Source organism: Microtus oregoni, unplaced genomic scaffold, assembly GCF_018167655.1.
Source record: "Microtus oregoni isolate MIOR12 unplaced genomic scaffold, Mior012 000001F_ref0000356, whole genome shotgun sequence".
Classification (NCBI taxonomy): domain Eukaryota; kingdom Metazoa; phylum Chordata; class Mammalia; order Rodentia; family Cricetidae; genus Microtus; species Microtus oregoni.
This window is the reverse complement of record NW_024543060.1, coordinates 36619471-36645146: the sequence shown is the minus strand read 5'-3', so window position 1 is coordinate 36645146 and position 25676 is coordinate 36619471. Positions and strand designations below refer to the sequence as shown.

The 25676-nt window shown below is 35.2% G+C and overlaps 1 protein-coding gene across 13 annotated transcripts in view; it reads left to right on the top strand.

The window, feature by feature from the left end:
- Mycbp2 (MYC binding protein 2) overlaps nt 1-25676 on the top strand; it is a 226395-nt gene that overhangs the window by 123018 nt on the left and 77701 nt on the right. For all 13 annotated transcript variants that reach the window (XM_041674411.1, XM_041674457.1, XM_041674467.1 and 10 more), the window contains 14 exons: nt 648-790; nt 2255-2355; nt 2969-3187; nt 5575-5800; nt 6756-6874; nt 7426-7513; nt 9331-9380; nt 12321-12493; nt 13003-13147; nt 15636-15851; nt 16400-16455; nt 19869-19984; nt 23117-23214; nt 23887-24003. In XM_041674411.1, coding sequence (XP_041530345.1) covers nt 648-790; nt 2255-2355; nt 2969-3187; nt 5575-5800; nt 6756-6874; nt 7426-7513; nt 9331-9380; nt 12321-12493; nt 13003-13147; nt 15636-15851; nt 16400-16455; nt 19869-19984; nt 23117-23214; nt 23887-24003 — 1867 coding nt within the window. The remainder of the gene's footprint in view (nt 1-647; nt 791-2254; nt 2356-2968; nt 3188-5574; nt 5801-6755; nt 6875-7425; nt 7514-9330; nt 9381-12320; nt 12494-13002; nt 13148-15635; nt 15852-16399; nt 16456-19868; nt 19985-23116; nt 23215-23886; nt 24004-25676) is intronic.

Here is a 25676-nt window from a genome sequence, read left to right as displayed (position 1 = left end):
CTTTTGCATCTAGTTTGATAGTTCCTGACAGCCGAATGCTCTGCATCTGACTTTTTCTATCATTCCTGTGTTGAGACTGCTGATCACCGACCCCTTTACTTGTAAAATACTAGTTTCACAGCTTCTCCCTGTTGTTCTAAACAGTACCATCTGTTATCTGATAAAAACAAAAAATATACCCACTATACCCTGCTCAATTCTCTCTTGATTCTTCTTTTTTGATGAAATATGAATTTGTTACTGTGGCCACTTCACTCTATATGATCTGACCCACATCTACCATTCCTTCAGATTTTACTCTTTCCCCTCCATTGTAATGATACTTGTCTGCATTGTCTTCTTTAAATCCAGTACCTGGTTCCCTTTATCCTGATACTTTCATATCTTTTGTGGTCCCTTCAGAATTTATCTTTAAACTTAACTCTGGCCTTTGTAAATATTAGTTCACCAAAGGTTTATTTAATCTAACAGCCTTTACTGTATACTCTTCTGTTTTGTTTTTGTTCAAAGTCTTTATAATTTCATAAATGAGCATATATGTCTTAACTGTAATTGGTTTTTACTTCAAGTTTATTGAGAAGCTCTGACATGAATATAATTCCTAAAATTACCAGTGCAAATTATTTTCATGTTTATTCATGTCACAGGAGTGAATTTGACGGAGATTTACAATCCCAGCTTCTAAGTAAAGCCAATGAGGAAGATAAAAACTGTAGCAGAGCTCTCTCTGTGGTAAGCACTGTTGTTCGAGCTGCTAAGGATCTGTTGCACAGAGCCCTTGCTGTGGATGGTAAGACTGTCCTTTTCCTTTCTTCATAGTCATGGGTTAGAGCCTGTAGTTCTTCCCTTGTTCATAGTTAGTTAAGGAGAGCCACCTTGTAGAATCCCATCTATACAAGTATTGATTTTGGATCATTCACACCCTTCATACTTAGAGGAAGGTTTTGTTTTGTTTTGTTTTGTTTACAGTGATCTAAAGAAATTACCTGATGCTTTTAGTTTTTTAGTTTATATAATAAGAGAAAATCCCATCTAATTAAATTGGGTTTCTTGGCTTTTTTCCTGGTTAGTAGTGTATTTTTTTTTTCTTTCTGTGTATCCGGTTACTGTTAAGTATCACCGTTCCCTGAAATGTCTGGATAACCCTGCCCATCTCCTCAGACCCACTTCTCTAAATTAAGCGCTGGGTCTGTTTCTTCACCAGAAACTCCAGTTGGCATTTTCCTCTTTCTCTGTTCTCCAGTACCTAGTTCAGGCTGCCATAGTGCAACCTCACGTGCACTTTGTCTTGGATGGAAATGTCCACATAATCTCATTGCTGCCTTTCTCCTTTTACCTACCTCTTGGTATCTGGGTCTCCTCTGTCATGTCAAAAGAATTGTTAGTGCCAAATATTCAGTGTTATCCTTTCCCCTAAAAATTTGGTCAATCCCATATGTTTAGGTTGTGTTAAAGTATTTTCTGAATATGTCATTTATTCTTATGCAGCAGATGTAGAAGGCCAAATAGTGGAGGATAGTTGTCCTGTAATGTCAATGTCTAGGTTTATGGGAGGATAGTTGTCCTGTAATGCCAGTGTCTAAGCTTATGGGAGGATAGTTGTACTGTAATGTCAATGTCTAGGCTTATGGGAGGATAGTTGTCCTGTAATGTCAATGTCTAGGTTTATGGGAGGATAGTTGTCCTGTAATGTCAGTGTCTAGGCTAGCCCATCTTTTAAGCCTCATGTTCATGGAAAAATGGCTATCAGCAAAGTTCTTTATGAAAAAATAGAAGTCATAATAGCTCAGTCACAACAAATGCTTCCTGGAATGTTTATATGTGCAGACATTGTTTTAAGTATTTTATGTATGTGTTGACTCATTTAACCCTAACAGCACTCAGGGAAGAAATGTTGTTATCTTGCTTTTCAGATTAAATAATTTGCCTAGTGTCACTCATATAGCTGTGTTTAAAACCACTGCCTGGGGTTCTACTCCTTGCTCTAGCATTTTATTTATATATATATAGAATTTATTATAAGATATACAACCACTGTGTGCCTTGGTTTTATCCTCTAAAATGTGGGAAGTATCTATTGTAAGATTGAGATAACACATGGTAGTAAATCCTTTACAATAAATTGAACCAGTCCTTTATAAACATGTAGTTAATGTCAACCATAACTTTCTAAACTAACAGGATATAGGTTAGTTTAGTATGTGTACAGTATAACAAAACCACCTTCTAACTATAGTTTTAATGCTTTTTTTAGCTGATGACATTCCAGAACTGCTTAGCTCTTCCAGTCTGTTTTCCATGCTGCTTCCCCTTATTATAGCCTACATAGGACCAGTAGCTGCTGCTATTCCCAAGGTGTGTAATTAAATTCTATGACTTTGATCTCTTACCATTTATATCTTTTCACAGATTTTATATCTTCCCTTTAAAGATATAGTAAGCATTAAGGCACTAGGGTTATAGAAAACAGATAAAATACCTCACGTGATAGAAGTTGTTAGTTAAGCCTCTTGTTCCCAGCATTGCTTATTAGTGTACTGACATACTGATTTCACACTTGAAGATCCATTTTATAAATATGATATATAAAGAAACATTAACTTATCTGCTTATTTTAAAGTTTCTGAGTTTGATTCCAATTCTTCACCTTAAATAAAAATAACAAAAGAAAAGGAGTGTTTTACAGTAGTAAGATAAGACATGAAGAAAGTTATAAACTATTGAGTCTCTGACATATTTAAATATTGAGGAAAGCTATTTATTTTAGACTACAAAAACTTTTAAGATATGGATTATTTTACTATAATAACTAAGATAAAATTCTTACCCATTAAAAATATTTTTTTTAAAAAATATAGAAACTCTATATGGAAGTTGTTACTGATAAGGGTTACCAGCAATTAGAATAGTTCATTAGTAAAATGAACTTCACATATATTTAATCATGTTTTTTTTTTATGTCTACTAGGTTGCTGTAGAAGTTTTTGGCCTTGTCCAGCAATTGCTTCCTTCAGTTGCCATTTTGAATCAGAAGTATGCACCCCCTGCATTCAACCCCAATCAGTCAACTGATAGCACGACTGGAAACCAGCCTGAACAAGGCCTCTCGGCTTGTACCACCTCTAATCACTATGCTGTCGTTGAGAGTGAGCATCCATACAAGCCTGCCTGTGTGACGCACTACAAGGTGAGCACCATTCTCAGCAAAGTTCAAACCCAACCTTGAGCTGAGATTCTCTAATGATATCAGAAAGAGTATTTTGCATATGTTTACAAATGTCATTTCTTTTATAGTACTTAAGTATAAAGAATCCACAGATAATTAGGAACTGTTAGACTAAAGAATGCCTGAAGACAGAACTTCTCTCCCTTTTATTTAACATATATTCTTTTCTCATACATTATATCCTGTTTATAGTTTCCCCTCCCTCTATTCCTTCCAGTTCTTCCCCACCTACCCTCCCTAAGGATCCACTCCCTTTCTGTCTGTCATTAGAAAGAACTGGCTTCTTGGAGACAACAACCATACATGACAAAATAAAATATAATAAGATGAAGCAAAAACTATAACATCAAAAGTTGGGCCAGGCAACCCAACAGAAGGAAAAGAACCCCAGGAGAAGGCACAGGAGTCAGAGACTTACATTTGTAACAGTATTAACCTGAAAGCTATGGTGTATATGCAGAGGGCCCCATTGCTGTTTCAGTCTCTGGGCTGATATGCTCTTTGCTCAGTTTATTTGGAGGACCTTGTTCTGGTGTCTTCCGTCCCTGCTGGCTCTTAGACTGTTTCCACCTCCTCTTCCACAGAGTTCCCTTAGCCCTCAGGGAGGGATTTGATGAAGACATCCCATTTAGAGCTATGTGTTCCAATGTCTCTCTCTCTCTCTGTATGATGTCTGGCTGTGGGTCTCTGTATTCCTTTCTGGTGTGAAAGGAAGCTTCTCTGATGATGAATGAATATTGCACAGGTCTACGAGTATAGCAGAATGTCATCAGGAGTCATTTTATTGTTATTTTCTTTTTTAAGATCAGTAGTTTGATCTTAGGTCTGTGGGCTTTCTAGGAAGACAGAACTTTACCTTACAGATTTTATACTTTGATAGGTTTTTGAGAGTTGTTTACAAAATAACAGCATTGCAGTATATAATGCTAAACTCTGTGCTTTATATTATAATTATAGTGAATATAAATCTTAAAATTTGTAAATAGTATTTTTATATGTGTTCCTGTGGGCATGTTTGTTCATGGATAAAGAGACCAGAAGGCAGCCTCCCAAGTTATTTCTTAAGCACTACTACATTGTTTTTGAAACAAGATCTCTCACAGAAATAGAACTTGCTAAGTGCACTAGCCTGCCTGTTCAGCAAGCCCCAATGATCTTCTTTTCTTCACCTCCCAAACCCTGGAATTAAAGCTTGTACCACCATGCTCAGCATTTGTTTATGTTTTTTGACATAGGTCCTGGAGACCACACTCTAGTCCTCAAACTCTTTATAGACAGAACTATCTCCCTAGCCTCTAAATTATACTTTGTAAAACTTGCATTATTTGTACTACAATATAAACTCTGAAAATTGAAAATAGTCTACTTAGAATATTATATAAAAAATAAAAGTGAAATATTTTAAAATTTAAAGTTATTTTATTCAAGCCCTTTTAGTAAATGAGAGCAAATCATGTTTTTTTCAATTGATTTTGTTCTTGCAAAACATTCAACTTGGTGTAGAAATAGGAGATACCCAGTAGTAGACAAGATAATGCAGTAGCCTACTTACTCATCTCCTGGTTCAAGTCTTAAGCCCTTAATCAAACCGTTTCATTTGTTTTCTACTTCATTCCTTTCCTTTTATATTATCGTAAAACAATTCATGTTATTTTCTTCTGTATTTCTTTAATGTAAGAATCCTCTAAAATAGCTATAGTGATATAACGCTGAAAATGAGCAATTCCTTAATATTATAAAATATGCATATTTTATGTGTTTGAATTTGAATTCACATAAATGAATATATTTGGGATTGTTTATTTCTCTAGTATCTCCCCCCCAACTTTTTTTTGTTTTATGAGACATGTTAAATCCCTGTAAATATATTCATCCCCTTCCATCTCTGTCGTTTGGTTTCCTCAACTTTCGCTTATTGAGGAACTGACCCCATATTTCAGCTGGATGTGAGTTTTCACTTTACCATACTAAGACTTTAGATTCTCCCTGGTGGTTTTTCTTACATCTTTGTTCCCTGGAACAAGCAAATATTTAGACTTAACATTTCCTGCTTAAGCTCTGGAATGAGCCAGTTAAAAGAGAAACAGGCTCTGGTTCTTGTTATGCAATATAGAATTGTTGTATGAATTCGTTTTAAATTGGATTTTGTTTTATAATATGTAAATAATCGCATACTCCAAAACTGAAGTATGAGACAATCTGTCTTGTTTTCTTCCCTTCGTTTCTCTGTTTCTGTGGTGTGTCGTTCTCCCATTTCATTTACCACAGGCATACGTACACATGTATTTATACATACAACAGCAGATATAGTTGTGTGCATATAAATTTATATCTTCTTGTACTGCTAGGTGACATTCCCAGAATGTGTTAGGTGGATGACAATCGAATTTGACCCTCAATGTGGTACTGCCCAGTCAGAAGACGTTCTCCGCTTGCTTATTCCTGTCAGAACTATTCAGAACTCAGGATATGGACCAAAACTGACAACTGTTCATGAAAATCTTAATTCATGGATAGAATTAAAGAAATATTCAGGATCCTCTGGATGGCCTACTATGGTTTTAGTGTTACCAGGTGAATCATCTCTTCTATGTTTTGTTAATATAATACATGTATTATACTAAAGATGCATTATTGAAAGTGTTTAACGGCAGAGAAAATTATTAAAGACTTCTGGGTCTTGGTTTCAATCAAGAAAAATAACGTATGTGAATGAAGGGCATAGTGGGCTCTAAATTTCTGGAGTGGTTATTTGAAGATTTTGAGGGGAGAAAAGTTAATACTGAATCTTCTGTATAGTTGGGAACAAATTCCAAAAAGAAAAAAATAAGTGGATTTGATTTTCTATTTTCCCAGGAAATGCTGTCTCTCAGAAGTAGGATTTGAGCCCTTCCTCTGAAGATTTATGTGTGTGTCTGTGTACATGTGCATGCACTTATTTCTGGTGTTTATGCCTTCCTTTTAAAGAAGGTGAAGTTTTTAAAGTCTTTAGTCTCTGTGGTAGTCTAATTTTAAACAGCTAACAATAATTTTTCAAACACTTAAAACCATACAAGGAAGTTTTGTCATTTTTCCTATAATCTAGTCTTAATGAGTTTAGAGTTTTACTTTTGACTCCAACCCATTTTGTTGAATGGTTAATTTGCTAAGAGATCAGAAAATGTCACTTACCACAGAGGAAGATTACTTAACTCAAAACAGAGTATATTAGCCTAGGTACTCAGTAACTGATAGATCATTGAAGAAAATGCTGATATAACTTAAGGATAGGATTAAGGAAATGGATTTGATTATAATGGAAATTAGCATCCGTTCATTAGGGATAGTTCTATTGTTGATAGTATTGCTTTTAATATGATTTGTGTAAGTGAATAAAGAATTCACCATCAAAAAGTCTTCTTTACTTTTTAATAACTGATTTGAAGAATTGTTTATATTTTAAATTTTATCAAGTTCTTTCATATTTTGACTTACTAACAGAGACTAGTGCTTGCTCACACAGACACACACACTTTTTGCTTTTTTAAAGGAAATGAAGCCCTTTTTTCACTGGAAACTGCTTCAGATTATGTGAAAGATGATAAAGCCTCCTTCTATGGTTTCAAGTGTTTTGCAATTGGATATGAATTTAGCCCTGGGCCTGATGAGGTAAGAAGTATCTTCCCAGTCTGTTAATAACAGTTGCTTTTTTCAAGGTTTCTCTGATTTAAGTTGCCTTGCAAACTAGAGGTTTCTGTTTAAAATGTTGTATAGTTTAATTGTCTGTTAACGTTTTGTTACTCATCACACGTGGGCGGGCTGAGTTTGCGCAGCATGGCCTCGTGTGAGTGAAGCAGACTTTGAAGAATAACTCTGTGCCCCGTGCTAGGGATTTACCTTTCGTAATGACAGAACCTAGCTTTACTAAGTGGCTTAACTTATCCTAGAAGTCCTATGTTAAAACATGGAACTATTCTTACATGTTTTAAATCAAACACTAAAAAAAAATGCCAAGGTCATAATCTTTTTAAATATGAATGAGAATGATTTCAACAGTGAAGGTATAAAGCCAAACAGCATGTAATATTCAATCTTTTTCTCTCTCAGATGCCAGCTAAGCATCTTTCTTCCCAGTTTTATCTGCAGAGCTTGACTTTGATTTACAGTGTTTTCAGAACCCACGTTCAAACATTTCTTAAGTAGTGAATTTAATTCTACAGGGAGTTATTCAGCTGGAAAAAGAATTAGCCAATCTCGGTGGGGTCTGTGCAGCAGCTTTGATGAAGAAGGATCTAGCACTTCCTATCGGTGAGTCTAGTTAAGTAAGGTGTTGCTAAGGATTCAGAAGAAAATTTAAAAGCAAGACATACTTATCACAGAACATTTGAAGATAAACTTTCAGCACAAATTCTGTGACTAAATGTACATATGAGTAATAACTATTTGGTACACTGATGTTGTTTAAATGGACTTAAGGGTATCCTAAACCTTTTTACTCAGATTAATATATATGTATATCCTCCACATATAATACATATATATATACATTTATGTATACCCTCCATATATATACATACACACATTTATATATACACATATTTATTTTTCACTTGGAAAGTCCATATAAATTCTCATTCCATCTTTTACTTCTTTAAAATACTTGTCTTTCTCATTTCTTCTTATATTCCTTTCTTGCTTCTTTTCAGTTTCAGTTTCTTCAGTTCTGCTTTTTATTAGGTCCTTTGTGCTGTTCTCTTAATTTATTAATATTTTTATATATGAAGAGAATTATTAGCAACATTATTGGAAAAACTTTGTCAATAGCTGTTAACATTTTACTATTTGATGTGACTGGGATTTTGTTTGTTTGTGTGTTTTTCTCCTGGTTTTTCAAGACAGGATTTCTCTGTGTAGCAGCCCTGACTGTCCTGAAACTCACTCACTGTGTAGACCAGAGTGGCCTCAAACTCACAGAGATCCACCAGCCTCTGCCTCCCAAGGCTTAAAGGCATGCACCACGACCACCTGTCTTGATGTGGCTGTTTTTTGTTGCCTACTTACAGAAACAATCAAAATATATATATTGAGTTAAGGATGAAGATAGCAGTGCCTTTGTTACCAAACCTAACTGGAACCAAATCTGTGTTTTGGAGCCTTGTTAGATAGCTAATTGGAGTTTGTGCAGTTGATAAAGTGTAACTATATGGCTTGAGAAAGTTTTCTATATTACATTAAATAAAAAAAATAAGCTCTCACAAAAGGTCACATTCTTGGTGGCAGCATCATATCTATGTATGAGTTTATGCATCTTAACCTTTATGTACATTGACATACACACATGCAGTTAAGATTTGCATGTAAAATTTCTAGAATAATACGTAAGAACTGTTGACAGTGGATAGCTTTAGGGAAACTGTTATGATTAGAATATATTTATTCCACACTTTCTTCTAGTCAGTTGGACTGTTTCCCCTGAGCCATATTACTGTTTTATAGCTGTCAGAGAAAACACAATAAATAAAACGTTCTGTATTACACGATCAAAGAGAAAATGCTGAAGGACATAGGTAAGTAATACCTTAGGATGTTATCAGTCGTCATTGTTGCCTGAATTGTAGCTATATTGTTAATCAGTGAGAAAAGTTAGCTTAAGTTTTTGCAAAAAAATATACTAAATATAAAACTTCACACATAAATATATTCATATGTCACTGTCTCAGACTTACACAACCTTTTTACATTGAAATATGACATCATCTACAAAATTCACACTCAAGAACCATGCTATTGACTTACACACACACAAATTATATACAAAACTATTTTCATAGTGTTGTAGCTATGATTTTGTGTTAGACCACATTCATAGTCATGTCAGGCCACTTGCCACATCTGCACCTTGAGTTAAACATGCCAATTTATTTACATTGTTTGGAGAATGATACTCAATTACTAACCTAACTGTTATAGCTTATATTCATACCAAAATTGCTGTACATTTACTACAGTATGTAGAATTGTAAATCTTTTCAATTGATAATAACATGATTACAAAAACAAATAGGGAATACAAAGGATTGGAAAGGTTAGTATATTTTAGTAAATCTTTTTAATTTGCATAACAGGTAACGAGTTGGAGGAAGATCTTGAAATTCTTGAAGAGGCTGCATTGCAGGTATTTTCCTAAACATTTTAACTTTTGTTCATCAGTTTAAAACTATTTCAACAAGATGATTGTTTTCTTTAACATAAGACTCAGTGATTAAGCACTCCATTCTGTTTATTGGTATTCTAGAAACGTGTACGTTTCCTCATGATGAGAGGGCCCATATGAACACTTAGTGCCATGTGCTTGGGGAGAATGAAGGGCTAGGATTCAGAGATGTTCCTCAGAGCTGTGTACATTTTATTTATATCTGGAAAGTCTTTCTACCAACAAACAAAAAAAAGCATTTGTCAAAGGACGTCACTTTCATAACATCATAGAACCATTTGGCTCTCACAGTTAGGAAGCATCAGTTTGTTGCCTTGTTATTTACTAATGTATTTATTTGTAGAAACATTAATTAAGTAGAACATTTGACAATATAATGGAGATAAATATATATTTTCATTGAAGTACTGGACTTCTTTATTAATTTATTTTATATTACTAAGATCGTTATATTCTTTTAGCTTAAGTACTCTTAATTTAAATAGCTAGCAGTCACTGAAGGCTAGGAGGAGCCTAGTAAGCAGTATTTTCAAATTATAATGCCTGCTTATCCTAGGCTAGATATTGGGCGTAGTAATTGAGAATTTATGTAGACTGTACACTGAGACTATCAGTGACGGGTTAATGCTGTGTAGTGAAACAGCATGAGGGTAAAACATAGGTTGATTCCATTGTATCCAGACCATAAAATTTCATGAATTTGCAAAATTGTCCACACTTTTTCCCACAAATATTAATTTTATTAAGGAAAAATACTCCTTAAAAATATGCTGTTTTATCGGCAGTAACTCATAATGATCACTTAATAGCCCAAAATAGAAAGGTTGTATTTGTAAAATAAAAGATTCATTTTACTAGACCTAATTTTCCCAATTTTACCATATATCAGGGAATATTGAGTTCGCATAAGGGTAGCAGTGATTTAGATGGGGCCTATATCCTGTACTAGGTATATGTAGTTAGCAGTGTGCTTATTTACATAATAATTTGTACACTTGTAGTTTATTGTACCTTTAATATTATTTCTCTATTATTTTGGCAGTTACTCCTTGGAGTTAGTATTGATTCTTTTCTTCATCTTACAGAATCTAAAGTTCACAGAATTTACATGATTTATCTAAGAATCTGGATTTGAGACATAAAAGCTTTTGTCTTATTCCACTGATTCTAAGTTATTCTTTTACATTTATTTCCTGAAATTAATTGATCAAAGGGAATTAAACACTGATTTGTGTTAATTTGTCAAGCGATATTTATAAATTTTCCGATTTACTTTAGTTCATTTAGTCGTCACACAGCTCTATAAACCAGATACTTTTGTCTCCATTACAGAAAAGTGAAGCAAAGCACTTAGATAACTTGCCTAGAAAAGACAACTGGAAAGGGATTTTACCCCTGATAGCTTGCTGACAAAATCCGTTACTTTGACCACTTTGCTATAGTCATAGGGAGCTCTGACTTGCTCTGTAATTTAAAAGACTCTTGAGATTTTAAAAAGCTACCAGGTGTGTGTATGTATGTGTATAGATACATGTTTAATATTAACTCTTTGTACTTTAGGGAACAAAAATAATAATTTAACAAACATTTAACAAATGGTATATGTCATGTCTCATTCACATCTAAAATAGTTTTCAAGCCTGGAGGTAGTGGCACAAACCTTAATCCCAGCACTTGGGAGGCAGAGACAGGCAGATCTTTTTTGAGTTCGAGACCAGCTGGTCTACAGAGTGAATTCCGGGACAGGATCCAAAACTACAGGGAAACCCTGTCTCGAAAAATCAAAAAAATAAGGGGTGGGTTTTTAAGAAATTCATACATTATTATTTCCTCGAATATGGTCTATATAAAATAACACTTAGACTCGATACTATTTAAAGAAAGAATAGACTTGTTATGTAGTTGGTGTGATATAACATATATAAACAATGTTCCATTTCTCAAACACTGTAGTAGGTATTTTGTCCATATTATTTAACTTAAATTTAATAGCTATGACTTAAGAGATGTATGGTTTGAACACCAGCTGATATGGTAATTTGTTTATTCAAGAGTATATAACATATGTATAACCAGGGTTTTCACTAAAAGTCCATTTGACCCAAAACAAAAATTAATAAAACTGTTTAGAGTTGTATGGTTGGTGGGATGAAAAGTTACTTTTAAATGAATAAATATCCCTGGAAAGGGTAACATTTTTCTATTATTTTTTTTTTAATTTGTTATAATTTTTCTGGAGTCTCAGCATTCCTGGCAGATCTTCAAAAGAAAGAAAGGGTTTTAGTTATCAGATCGGTGAAAACTAAAATTTCACTTTTTTCTTCCTATTTTCCTTAACTATCATAAGACTTATATTCCAGAGTTATATGTGCAACCCAATCTTTAAAGACCTAGGTCCTAAGGTCACCTCCCCAAGACAGTAACCACAGCTTACCTATGATTGGCAATGGGAACTGAAAATTAAGGAGATTCCCACAGCTGCCTACAGGAGCTCTGGCCCTGCCAGATGTGCATGTAATGTAGGAGCTGTGCCATGTCATCTAGCATGGAGAGTTTGCAGTGATGAATTTTGAGGAAGACAGGCAACTGGTACTATTCCTGAGAACAGTATTTCCCTCCTATAATTTGTACTTTATAGACTAAAGACAGTAAGACTGAAGCATAGGAGGAAATTATTTTCTCCAAAAAGACATACCAAAAAAGGTGTGCTTGTTGAAAAGCTCATGGAAATGTTTATAATTTAATATATTGCTGTGTGTAATGTCATAGATCTGTAAGCCCTGCAGTCAGAAGGTCGAGACAAGAGAATCCTACATTCAAGGCCAGCCTAAACTACATAGTGAAACCTTTTTATAAATAAATAATAAATAAGTAAGATACATATTCTTTTATTCCCAATAGGTGTGCAAAACTCACTCAGGTATCCTTGGAAAGGGTTTGGCTCTTTCTCATTCACCAACCATCTTAGAGGCGCTTGAAGGAAACTTACCGCTTCAAATCCAAAGCAACGAGCAGTCCTTTCTGGATGATTTCATCGCTTGTGTCCCAGGATCAAGTGGTGGAAGGCTTGCAAGGTACTTTTAATATGAAAATTGATTTTATTTAAGTATTCATCTCTGAGAAAGAGTTAAAGGAGGAAATAGTCATTTTGATGTTAAAATAATCCCGTCAATAATCCAGATTATGTGTTTTGAATGTGAAGTAGTAAAAGTTGATATTTTAAAATATATAACAGTTAATGATTTACTAGTTTTTTCCATTTGCAGTTTTTAGATGAAAAGAAAAATATGCTAGCTGGTGATAGCTTATTAATAAAAAAATAAAATGAAAATTTAACCTGTTTCTGGTTTTAATTTTTAAATTAAATTAATAGAGATTAAACTTAATTGAGATTACACTTTAGTGTTTAAAACCACTTCATGCATTTTTTGTGAATGTCTAGTGGACTTACATTAATTGCTTCCCAGGAAGACACTTGTAATTGTCACTAATCAGTAATCATAACACTGGCTTAGCACTTTGTTAAATACAGGTTTAGTTTGTTTGGCTTAATTTCATGCTCTCTTGTTTTTAACTCTTTTAGATGGCTTCAGCCGGATTCCTATGCTGATCCTCAGAAGACATCCTTGATCCTGAATAAGGATGATGTTCGTTGTGGCTGGCCCACCACCATAACTGTTCAAACGAAAGACCAGTATGGAGAGGTGGTCCATGTTCCTAACATGAAGGTAATTGTGTGTGAATGTCCACACCTGGACTGCTGTGTCTGATAAGGTTTGAATGGTAAGTCTGCAGAGCTCACCTGCCCTTCTCTTTGCCTTTGTATAATGGAGGACACGGAAGAATTGCTTAGGTGATGAGGACTAGGTGTATGCTATGACGGCTGCAAAGAAGACAGCTCAAATTGTCTATCGGAAGAGCTGTATTGAGGGAGGGTCTGTAGTAAAGAGGGATTGAATGCATTGTTTAGTTTTTTTCTATTTATTAAAAGACTCATACTTCCTGCTCTTAACTGAATTCCCATTTTAAAGATAATATTGATAACTCAAACTTAATAGACAAATTATAAATATATAAATTGAAATTATAAAATAATGACTAATACAAATATACTAATAAATAAAACATATACTTTAAACATAAGATATTAGTTGATACAGATATTTATATTAAATGAAATTAGTGATACAAACTATCGATACAAATATTTCATTTAAACCTTTTATGTGTTTCCAAATAATTTAAACCAAATATAAATTTGTGTAGGTGGTCTCCAGTCCTTTTCCCTTCCAAAGCTGAATTAAGATACATAATCTTCTCTCTCTCTTTTGTTTTTTTGTTTTTTATTTTTATTTTTCGAGACAGGGTTTCTCTGTAGCTTTGGAGCCTGTCTTGGAACTAGCTCTTGTAGACCAGGCTGGCCTCGAACTCACAAAGATCTGCCTGTCTCTGCCTCCTGAGTGCTGGAATTAAAGGCGTGCGCCACCACCGCCCGGCACATAATTTTCTTATGTTTGAGAGCACTAATTTTTTTTAATCACTTGAATAAAACTATTTCAGCTGCTTTATACCTTTTTTAATATGTAGCATGAACAAAACACAATAGCAATGTAGTCTTTTATCTGTCTCAGTAAAAAATGATTGACTGACTCATTGTTCATACCTGTTAAGATCAGAAAAACTAAACTTATATAAAAACATCTGACTCTGATACTAAGCATATGTCAGCATTTAACAGCGCCTTTAAACACTCTGATCCCAACTCACAGAAACAGTCTGTGTCGTGACCCAAACACGGGAGCAAAAATAGAATGGCATGTGCTCTGGAGCACCTACAGTATGGTAGGTGACATGCATATACACTCAGCATGATATCCTATGTATTGTCTCGTCTTTGTTGTTTGAGACAAAACATTTGAATCTTACCACTATTTAAAGTTCAAAGTGTAACAGAAAACAAATGCTTTCAAACTTTAAGACATTTGATTACAAATATACTTCTATATGTATACCTGTGCTTCCCTGGCCAGCCAGCCTGGTATACTTGAGAGTCCCAGGATACTAAGAAATACCCCCCCAACCTCCTCCCATGCACACTGGGTGGGGTGATCCATATTCTTGGATTAACTAGTTTTGGTAATCTCAAAAGTAGTACCCATGATATGATATGCTTGTTGTATGTGTTATAAACATGGGGCTACTTATAATTCAAGTGTTCTTTTTTAGCAGTATACAAATAAGCAAGCAAAAGCAGAATAGAACTTTTTGTTAATAGTTCTTGGCAAGTGTTGCCTTTTTCTTTGGCTCATGCATACTAAACATACTATGCCACCACACTACACTCCCAGACTCTCCAAAATATTTATGAAAAGTTGTTAGCAACAATCAATATTTTCAGTATTTTAATAAGCCTTTGAAAATTCCTGTGTATAAAGTAGGTAGATGAAGGATATTCACATTTTATCATTGTAGAAACTAAGTTGCAAAGTTTAGATTGTTAAAATCAGTAGCATAAATTATGAAGTATGCTGTCTAATTATGCTTTTCTTGCCCAAAGTAAACAGACATCCTTAGATTTCTGGTATATTTTAAACCATCAATTCTAAAGATTTCTATTAATGAGAATATTTTTCTTTGTAGACTAATTTTTCTAAGATTTCTTTATTTTTATATGGATTGGTATTTTGCCTACATGTCTGTCTGTCTGAGTGTGCCAGATCTCCTAGAACTGGAATCACAGTAGTGAGATGCCATGTGGGTGCTGGGAACTGAAGCCAGGTCTTCAGAGAGATCAGCCGGTGCTCTTAACCGCTGAGCCATCTCTTCAGCCCCCTTTGTGGACTATTAACATCAAATAATTCAGACAAATTTTTACAAATAAGATGTGATTATGAGATATTTGAATTATCTGATAAAATAATATTACTTCCTGAAAGAATTCAGTATACATTCTTTCTGTTTTCTTTCCCAATATCATACTAATGGTAGATTTAATATTTATGTTTTAAAACCCTGATTATTTGTTCTAAAGTAGTGGCACCTCTGTTTTACACCGTTTGAGTATAAGAAAGAGGTGAGGTCTTCCTGGAAATGGAAATAACCGTGGTGAACCAGTGTTAATAAAGCTTGTATCATTGACTTTGTAATTGTAAATGGCTTCTTTTTGATGTGTCAAGGATAATTATATGTATTTGATTTTTATATTATTGTGAATAGGTGGAAGTGAAAGCTGTACCTGTTTCTCAGAAGAAAACATCTTTGCAACAAGAGCAAGTAAAGAAGTCTCAGCGGATTCCTGGCAGTCCTGCAGTAGCAGCAGCACCTTCTAACACCGACATGACTTTCGGTGGGTTGGCGTCACCAAAGCTGGATGTTTCCTATGAGCCAATGATAGTAAAGGAGGCGCGATACATTGCCATAACAATGATGAAGGTAATTTATTTTTACTTATCAGAAATATTAATCTTTGACCATTGATTTATTTATTGTTGCTGTGACAAAATTCCTGATGAGCAATTCAAGGAAAGAAGTGTTTATTCTGCTTACAACATCCGCCATGGTGGGGCGGCATGGTTGCAGTCACAGGAGGCAAACTGCACAAATTTGATCCTCATTCAAAAAGCAGAGCGATAAATACTGCTACTTATCTTATTTTTTCCTTTTTATTATGATCAACATTTGGAAATCCTTTCCCTGTCTCAGTTAACCCAATCTAGAAAATTCTTCACAGATATAGCCAGCCACACATTTGTCTCTTTAGTGACTCTAGGCCTTGTCAAGTAGACAGTATTAACAATCATATCATAAAGTTTTTGATTTGGTTTTGGTTTTGGTTTTCATTTGGATCTCTATCAAATATGGAATTCATTTTTCAAGTGGTCTTGCCATTTTCTTTTTTTCCTGTTAGATGGATAGTGTTCTCAGCTCCTTTACTGGCTATTGTAGCCTTGCACACAGTGTTCCTTGTCTCTTTCTTACAGGTCTATGAAAACTACTCATTTGAAGAGCTGCGTTTTGCATCACCAACTCCTAAAAGGTAAAAATTTCTTTCTCAAAGTGTTGCTAAAACTAAAACCTAATAATCCAAACTGAAATCATCAAAAATTCCATTCTTACTTTGTTTTGTTTTAAAATATTTTTTGCTAATTCTTTAAGTTCATATGTACAACTGCCCTGTTTTGTGTCTTGTGTTGGAAAAGAGGTTCCTGGAAGTCATACACCACCTCGAGCCCTTACCATTCCATCCCCTTCTTCCCTGAAGATCCCTGAGCCTAGTGAGAGGTGTTTAAAATAAAATAAAATAAAATAAAAATAAAAGGCTCATTTTAGGTTGATCGCTCCAAAGTCCTTCAGTCTGCATGTTTGCCAGTTGTGAGTCTCTGTTAATTGCTGTCTACTGTAAGAAGCTTTTTGGATGAGGGTTGAGATCTATGAGTATATCAATATTTAATCAGTAGTCATTTCAATACCATGTCCATTTAACAGAATAATAGTAATTAGTTCTCCCATATGACTTATGACCTCCCTAGCCACAGATTCTTGGCCCCATTAATGGTACCAGTTCTGGTTTTCACATTGTGGAACAGGACTTAAATCCAATCAGAAATGGGTTGTCCCATGATATTTGTGTCACTATTGACCAATGGGCATATCTTTGTCTTTACGTTATCTCTCAGGATTCTCAGCTGGATGAGATTGATGATTATGCTTTCCACTTCCAGATCAGCCACTGTCTTCATTTCTCTGTGTTTTATAACTCAAATATGTAATGCCTTCAAAATAGGGTGATAAAACCTAATAAGTTTCAGAGAGTGACCAAGAGCAGTGGCAGTGACTTGTAATGTTTATCAGTCTGTGATTTTCTATTGGTCAATAGCTCAAAGAGAGATAGTGGTTAGAAACTAGTAAGGGCTCATGGAGGTGTCAGCGTGGTCAGGTTCACTCTAGAGAAGGGGCATAGAATACACTAACATAAAGCTGAAAGGAAATAAGGGAACCGAAGGATTAAAAGGATTAGAGAATGGGAGGGCAGTGTAGAAGATGTAACATGAGGAGGAATAGCAAACATTAAAGACCTTTTGAAAAAACATGTGAAAACTACTATCATAGAAGCTTCCTGTATATGTATGTGTATGCATGTGCATACATATATGGGCTTCATCTAAGGAGCTTCTTGCAGTAGATTGCAATTAACACAGAGACTCACAGCTGGAAAACATGTGGAGAACAAGAGAGTATGCAGCAGTCAGCCTAAAATGAACTGGGCTTTTGTTTTGTTTTTTATCACATCCCTCACAAGGCTCAGGGATCTTCACTGAAGAGGGGGATAGAATGATAAGGGTGAGAGGTGTTGGTGACTTCCAGGAGCCTCTTTTCCATACAAAATACAAGCAGGGCAGTTACATATATGGATTCAAAGAATTAGAAAAATGTACACATACACACACTCACTCACACACATACACACACACATGAGTTTATATGGAGTCATCTTGTACCAGGGAGGATAGTACCTCAACAAGATAACACATGCTAACAAATAAAATGCCCATACCAGGAATGGATACCTAACCTTCTTTTCTTAAGTGACTTTTTACTTGAAATCTGTAATAAAGTGTACCTTTATATGATGTAGACTTTCTAGTGTCATTTATTTTTAGTCAGCTATAATATTACTAATGCACAACATAAAACGAAGATACCAGAGAAAGAATATTAAGTTCCCAAACTATATACATGGGGTGGTCTAGATGGGTTAGAGTGGGATTCCTGGGTCCTGGGGTAGGTTGACTGTAGACATGGGGTGGTCTAGATGGGTTAGAGTGGAATTCCTGGGTCCTTTGGGAGGTTGACTCCCAGTTTCCTGAGAAACCACCACACTGATTTCCAAAGTGGTTGCACAGTTTGCATTCCCACCAACAATGGATGTCCTTTGCCTTTTGGAACAGCATAGAACAGATTCCAGCCAATTTTTGTTCCCAGACCAAATCTGACCTGCTGCATGTTCTCATAAATGTTACTATAACACAAATTTGCTCATTCGGTAGCTACTTTTACAGTGCAATGATCAAAGGAAGTAGTTACCACAAAGACTTTTTTGCCTAAGAAACAAATTTTTACATAAAGTGTTTACTGACTCCTGATATTTATTATAATTTTTATGACAATCAGCAATTCCTAATAATAAGCAGGTATTTATATTTTTCCTGTGTTGTATTGGTCTATAAAGTGTATGTTTGATTAGTGAGAAATAGGAGCTTTTTGTTATATATATTAAAATTGAGATTCCATATTACTTCTCAGATATTTAATATTTAAGTGGAGATACAACTGAAATTGCAAATAGTTGAAGGTCAAGGGAAAAGTAAATTTCACAGTCATATATAGAAATGATATTTAACATTAATGAATAGGTCATTAACCAACTAAAAAGATGATTCAAGAAAAAGAAAATCTAGACTCAATCCCTGGGTGTTTTCTAAATTAAAGTACAGTCAGAAGAATGACTAATGAGGTGAAAGGAATGTCAGAAGGAAGTCACAGAAGCCAGGGGACAGGGCTTCAGAAAAGTTAGAGTTACCAACCAATAAGTGCTACCAAGAGACTGCTGAGGAAGAGAAATGGCCTTCAGGTCAAGCATGGGATGACACCAGTGGCTGATGTCAGCAGCTGCCATGACCAGATGTCCTTTTAAATGTGTCGTCTTTCGTAAGCATGAGTTCAGAGTGATCTTTAAAATTGATCATGGACTTAACCGACAAACCTCACCTTTTTGTTTTTTTGTTTTGTTTTGTTTCCATTGATTGATTGATTGAAAGTGTTAGGATCAGAGTTCTAGAAATAGTCAGGTGTAGAAGAGTAGACAGAAAAGGAGGGAGTCTTAGGTGAGTGTCCATGTGTAGGGGAAGAGACAAAAAAGACTTCTTTAGAAAGGAGAGTATTCTTAGAGAGGAGCAAGGGTTAAGATTGAAAATTCTAATCATTTTACGATAATAAAAAGGGCCTAGTAGAGTAGGAAAAATAAATGATGAGCGAGAGAAAGTAAGGTGACTGAGGAGACCAGACTCACAGTTCAAATGGAAAAACTAGCATTGGATAAAGAGCCACACTTTTCCATCAATTGGAACAGGAGAAAAAAAAAATAAGGCAAAATAGATTTAACAATCTGATTCCTTCATGGAGATTATAGCCAATTGCTTCTATTTTCTCAGAAGGGAAAAGTGAAATCATTTTCAGCTGAGAGAAGGAAAGCGGAAGTATTGGGGCTTTAAGGTGAAAAAAAAGTGACATTCACTTGTTTGTAAGTTTGGGAGCATACTATGATGGCTCTGGCATTGCCAGGCAGTATGATAATACAGACAGATATTTGCTGAAACACTAAATGATCCTAACTGCATAATCAAAAGTAAATTTTTTGATATCCACCTGTATTTTGTTTTGTTTTTTCAGGCCCAGTGAAAATATGCTAATTCGTGTCAATAATGATGGGACTTACTGTGCAAACTGGACTCCAGGGGCTATTGGCCTCTACACTATTCATGTTACCATTGATGGCATTGAAATAGGTAAAAATCATTTTAAATAATAGTTGCTGCAAAGAACTAGAATTGAGATCATCCCTGTGTTGTTTGCTCTTTGTGTTATACATATAAAAAGGTTTCATAACTTCTTTGTGTCTTCATTTTCTTCTTTCAAAATCAACATTTAATTAGTACTTTGCAAAGATCATATCATTTGAGGATAATTCCCAGTGTTGAATCACTCATTGTAGCTATCATCAGTCTTTGCCCCATTTTCTAGGGTGTCAGTGAGGTATGATGTCCTCCTTATCCCTGCACTATCCTATACATGCCTCATCTCCCCCTCTTCAGTCACTCTCTCCTGGTAGAGCTGATACCATATAGTCCACCTCTGATCTCCCAGTTTTGATACAGTGCCTTCATAGAGTATCTACTTAGTAGATGTTGTTATTTAAGATTTTATTCCCACTAAATTTAAAAAAAAACTTGATTTCTTTTATGTGTTAATGCTTCATTGTGTAACAGGATAATAGTAGAATAAAAATATCATATATTGATGTCATCAAAGAATAACTGTAATAGTAAAATAGCATTGTAATATCCTTTGGGAAGCTGTACTGTAAGCTGTTTATTTTCATATTGGAGACAGAGGTTCTTTATGTTTTGGCATATAAAATTTGTAACTGTATGCCATCAGATATGTAAATTATACAAGTCTTTGTCACAATCTCTTCTATTTCACCACATTGCTAAAACCTTTTATGAGAGAAAATATTCCCAAGCATTAAAAATTTGTGTTGCTGAGATTAAATAGACAAGTAAAAGTTACTTTAAGTATAATAGAAGTCCAGACATACAGATTTCAGCAGGAGTTTAAAGGCACTAGTTAGTAAAAAGAGACACTTACACTTTCATGTTGATTTCTGCACCATTCACAATAACAAGGAAATGGAATCAGTTTAACTCTTCACTGACAGAAGAATAGAAAATGAAAATGTGCATATATACACAATAGGACTTCACTCAACAGGAAAAATGATGGATCCGTAAAGCATTACATTAAGTGAGGTCATCCAAATTTTCACAGAAAACAATTGTATGTGCTCTCTCTGTACAGATTCCAAGGAGGAATAGGCTGTGAACTAGGTAGGGGATAAGAAAGGGAGGAAAAGCAAAAGGTGAGGAATGGAGAGAAGGCTCCTGAGATAGAGGTTCTTCACATTAGGTATATAGAATATGTACAGAATATGTTAGGAACTGTAACAGCAGACAGATTTTAGTTCATAGTCTTTGCCACGGTCTCCTTTATTATCAAAAGGGACAGCCAAGTGGAAAGGGAAAAAGAGAAACAACCTTTTTTTTGAAAAATGATATGGCTGTTAGCTTGTTGCTTTTATGGGACTCCTCTTAGTGGGGAGCTGTTGTAAGAAGGCTGCTTGTTTTTCCCAGCTGCTCAGCTCTGAAATAACCACACAGAAACTGTATTAATTACAACACTGCTTGGCTTATTAGCTTATGCATATTTCTAGCTCACTCTTAAAACTAGAATTAACCCATTTCCATTATTTTATATTTTGCCATGAGGCTCATGACCTACCAGCAAGGTTCCAGCTGGCAGCTTGTGTCTTTCCCCTCTGGCGGTTCCATGGTGTCTCTCTGACTCTGCCTTCTTTCTCCCAGCATTCAGTTTAGTTTTCCCCACCTAGCTCTATACCACCTTGCACAGGCCGAAACAGCTTCTTTATTAACCAATGGTATTCACAGCATACAGAGGGGAATCCCACATCAGGGAGCAGGTGTGTCTCTGACCATTTTTGCCTATTCTTGGGACTCTTTTCCTCCTGTTGGGTTGCCTTGTCCAGTCTGTTTATATGAGAGCTTTTGCCTTCTTTTATTGTATCTTATTTTGTCCTTTTTAGCTGTTGTGTCTTCTTTTCTGAAGAAGAATGGAGCATGAGTGGATCTGGGGAAAGGAGAGTGGAGGGAAGAGAAACTGGCTGGGATATAATGTATGAGAGAAGAATCCATTTTCCATTAAAAGGAAAATTATAATGGAACATAATTCTTGTTAAAAAAAATATTTAAAGCACTGACTGTTAGGAATGGCTTTAATAGATAAAGTCTTCAATCTCAGGCAGTAGTGGAATAAAGATAATGGGTGTATGCTTTATGTTGAAACTGAAGTAAAGGTACACATTTACTTAGAAGTAAAGATAATGGGTGTATGCTTTATATTGAAACTGAAGTGAAGGTACACATTTACTTAGAAGTAAAGATAATGGGTGTATGCTTTATGTTGAAACTGAAGTAAAGGTACACATTTACTTAGAAGTAAAGATAATGGGTGTATGCTTTGTATTGAAACTGAAGTAAAGGTACACATTTACTTAGAAGCATCCTACTAGACTCTTGCTCCTTTTGTCCTAACTCAGCCTTTTTCTAAGCTCTCTTTAATCTAGCACCTTTCTTGGCCACAGACAAGGGTAGATAATAATAATAATAATAATAATAATAACAACAACAACAACAACTAGCATTATTGAACATTTAATACATGTACATTGTTGGGTAGATATTTTTTAATTCTTATAATGTGATGTAGATAGTATTGTCATTCCTGTCTCACACATGAACACATAAGTTAGATGGTGCTTATGTAAGAACTCAGATGGAACAGCACCAGAGTCTCATATCTCCTACCACGTTTTATCAGCCTGTCATCTGCCATCATGCTATCTGTTAGTCACAGAGCTTACCACTGTGGGTAGTGAATAGTGTTGTGACCTCTTGCTGTTGGATAGAACTTGGCACAAAGGGGCTTCTCCTTATCATTCTGAACTTGTGTAGGAGCATTCCATATGTTCCAGCTAAATAGTCTATGATATGGGGCTGGAGAGATGACTTAAGAGTTAAAGGTGCGGAATGCTCTTCCAGAGGACTCAATTGCACTTCTCGGCACCACGTGGTGGCTCACAACCAACTGTAACTCCAGTCCCAGAGGGTGTGATGCTTTTTTGTGGCCTCGGCAGCCACCAGGCATGAATGTGGTGAACAGACAATCACGGCAGCAAAACGTTCACATAACATAAAAAATAAAATAGTCTATGATATGGTTAGATTTCACAATTCCCCTACCTTTTGTAGTCAAATACTATAATTACACTACTTTTCTTACAGATGCTGGCCTAGAAGTAAAAGTAAAAGATCCACCAAAGGGAATGATCCCACCAGGAACTCAGCTGGTCAAGCCAAAGGCTGACCCTCAACCAAATAAGGTAAGGGAGGGTAAAATCAAAAGGGGAATTGTCAAAATTTTACATTTTTCATTGATGCCTCAAAGTAGCCCTCAAGTGGCTAATATTTCACTTGATTTATTTTAGTATTTGAATTCTCAGTGTCCTTAAATCTAAGAGTCATTCATAATAGTTAATCATTTCAAATTGTAGAATTTTACTTTTTGGTTTCTTTGTGTATTCTTTAATAGTTTTATGTACTTTCTGATATTAAAAGTGTAGTATTGACAGAAAGTTTACTCCAAGGTTAAAATGTTCAGTACCATTAAAAGAAACATTAATTTCCTTACATCTAAAAACTAGATAAAGGAATTAGTGTAAACTATTAAAAACAAAACAATGATAATGGAATTTATATCATGTCCTTCTAAAAAGTCACCTTTTATATTTTTGTTATATGTCATCAATACTTAAAATTGGAAATCATAAATATATTAATAACTTTGGTATCCAATATTCTTCAGTGCTTAGAATATACTTTTATTGCTGTTATAGTAACTGATAATTGCTTGCAGAAGGAAACTAACTACAGATGATTGTGAGGAAACTTTTGGGGATTGTAGTTCTTTCAGGCCTGTTGATTTTATGACGTACTACTTAGCAAATAGACAGTCTGTGTTTTCTCTATCACTACCGTATCTTTTCTGTTGTCAGATTCGAAAATTTGTGGCCAAGGATAGTGCTGGTCTTCGTATCCGGAGCCACCCTTCCCTTCAGAGTGAGCAGATTGGCATAGTGAAAGTCAATGGAACTATTACTTTTATTGATGAGGTAATTTATAAATATGTATCAGTAATTTATTTTGGACACTATTTTTAACATTTACATAATAAGAAGGAAACTATGTTTTAATATTACTGGGTTCTAAACCATTTGGGGAACCTTTTTATCTCATTTTTTATCAATTCTTTGAAAATTTTCTTTACAGTATTTTGATCATTTATTACCTCCCTAACTCCTCCCAGATCCATTTCCCCAACCTACCCAATTTTGTGTCTTGTATTTTTTATTATTATTTTATCGTTTTATGTATATAGGTGTTTTGCCTGGATGTATGACTGTGTACCACATGTGTGTCTGGTACCAGTAGAGGCATCAGGTCCCCTGGAACCAAAGTTGCAGATGCTTGTGCAACACAAGTGGGTGCTGGGAATCAAACCAGAGTCCTCTGTAAGAACATCCAGTGCTTTCAACCAGTGAGCCATCTCTCCAGTCCTTATTTTTGTTTGTTTGTTTGTTTTGTTATGTTACGTTTTTTCAACCCATCAAGTCCTCATTGTGCTGGCCATAAACTCTTGGATGGTGGTCACCACTGAAAAGTTGAGCCTACCAGGCAGGGGGCATGGTCCCCTTTTTCATGCAGGGATTTTGGCTGGACCTTGTGCCGATCTTGTGGATGCTTTCTCAACTACTACAAGTTCATGTGTGCAGCTGCACTTCTATGGCCAGTGGTTTTTTTTGTCATAATTGATCACTTGTAGCTCTTCCATCTTTCCTCCCTCTCTTCTTAAATGATTCCTGAGACTTGGGAGGAGTGGACGTGATAAGCCTTAGCAGTCTCTTTTTCACTTCATCTTGAATAGTTGTGTGTTGCTGTTAATCACCTTCTACTACAAAGGAAAAAGAAAATAAAAGAGGTTACTGAGGGTTGATAGATGTGCTCAGGTCTGTAGTTACTTAGGTGCCAGTTTACTGCAATGTCCATCTAGTACAGAAGCAGTATACACTCTCCTCTAAGGCCTGTGCCCTGGAGTAGATGATGGTGAGTAGGATTGGTGATTGTGTGCATAGCACCTTCAAACATTATGAACGTTAGGCAATAGGGAGGAAGACTCAGGTGAGTGCCAGCTTGATATCTCTGTGCTCTGAGCCACATGTGTGATGTCCTCAGCAATAGTTTTACCATCAATTCTGGAGCGTCACCAAGAGCATTGGAACATTTGGGGGTCTTTGGGACCTCACTTGCCAGTAACTCCAGAAGAAATAACCTGTTTCTGACACTGGACTTCATAGAATTGCTATGAATAGTGTGTTATCTAAAATTCCACTCATGATATTGACAATAGTAACCTATAATAAAATAGATATAACCAGAACTATATATGCAGACAAATCAGAGGATTTAGTGGAAATAGAAAGATGTAGCAGGTGGCAGGGAAAGTTTCTCTGCATAATTGGTAGTTGGGTGCAATTACCACCCATTTTGAAAGGCACTTGTTTCAAACAGTTTGGGAAATCTTTTGAAATTTTTTATAGGATATTTTCATTGAAGTTTATATGTTTAATTTATTTTCCTTTTTCAGTAAAAACTGAAAAAATTGCCCTTTGAGCATGAAAAACCTCAATTGAACACTGTAATCAGAACCCATAGAAATACCATTTTCTAAAGATAGATGTATTTTAAATGAATTTTAGAATGGTTTTAAAACCTATTTCTTTTATTG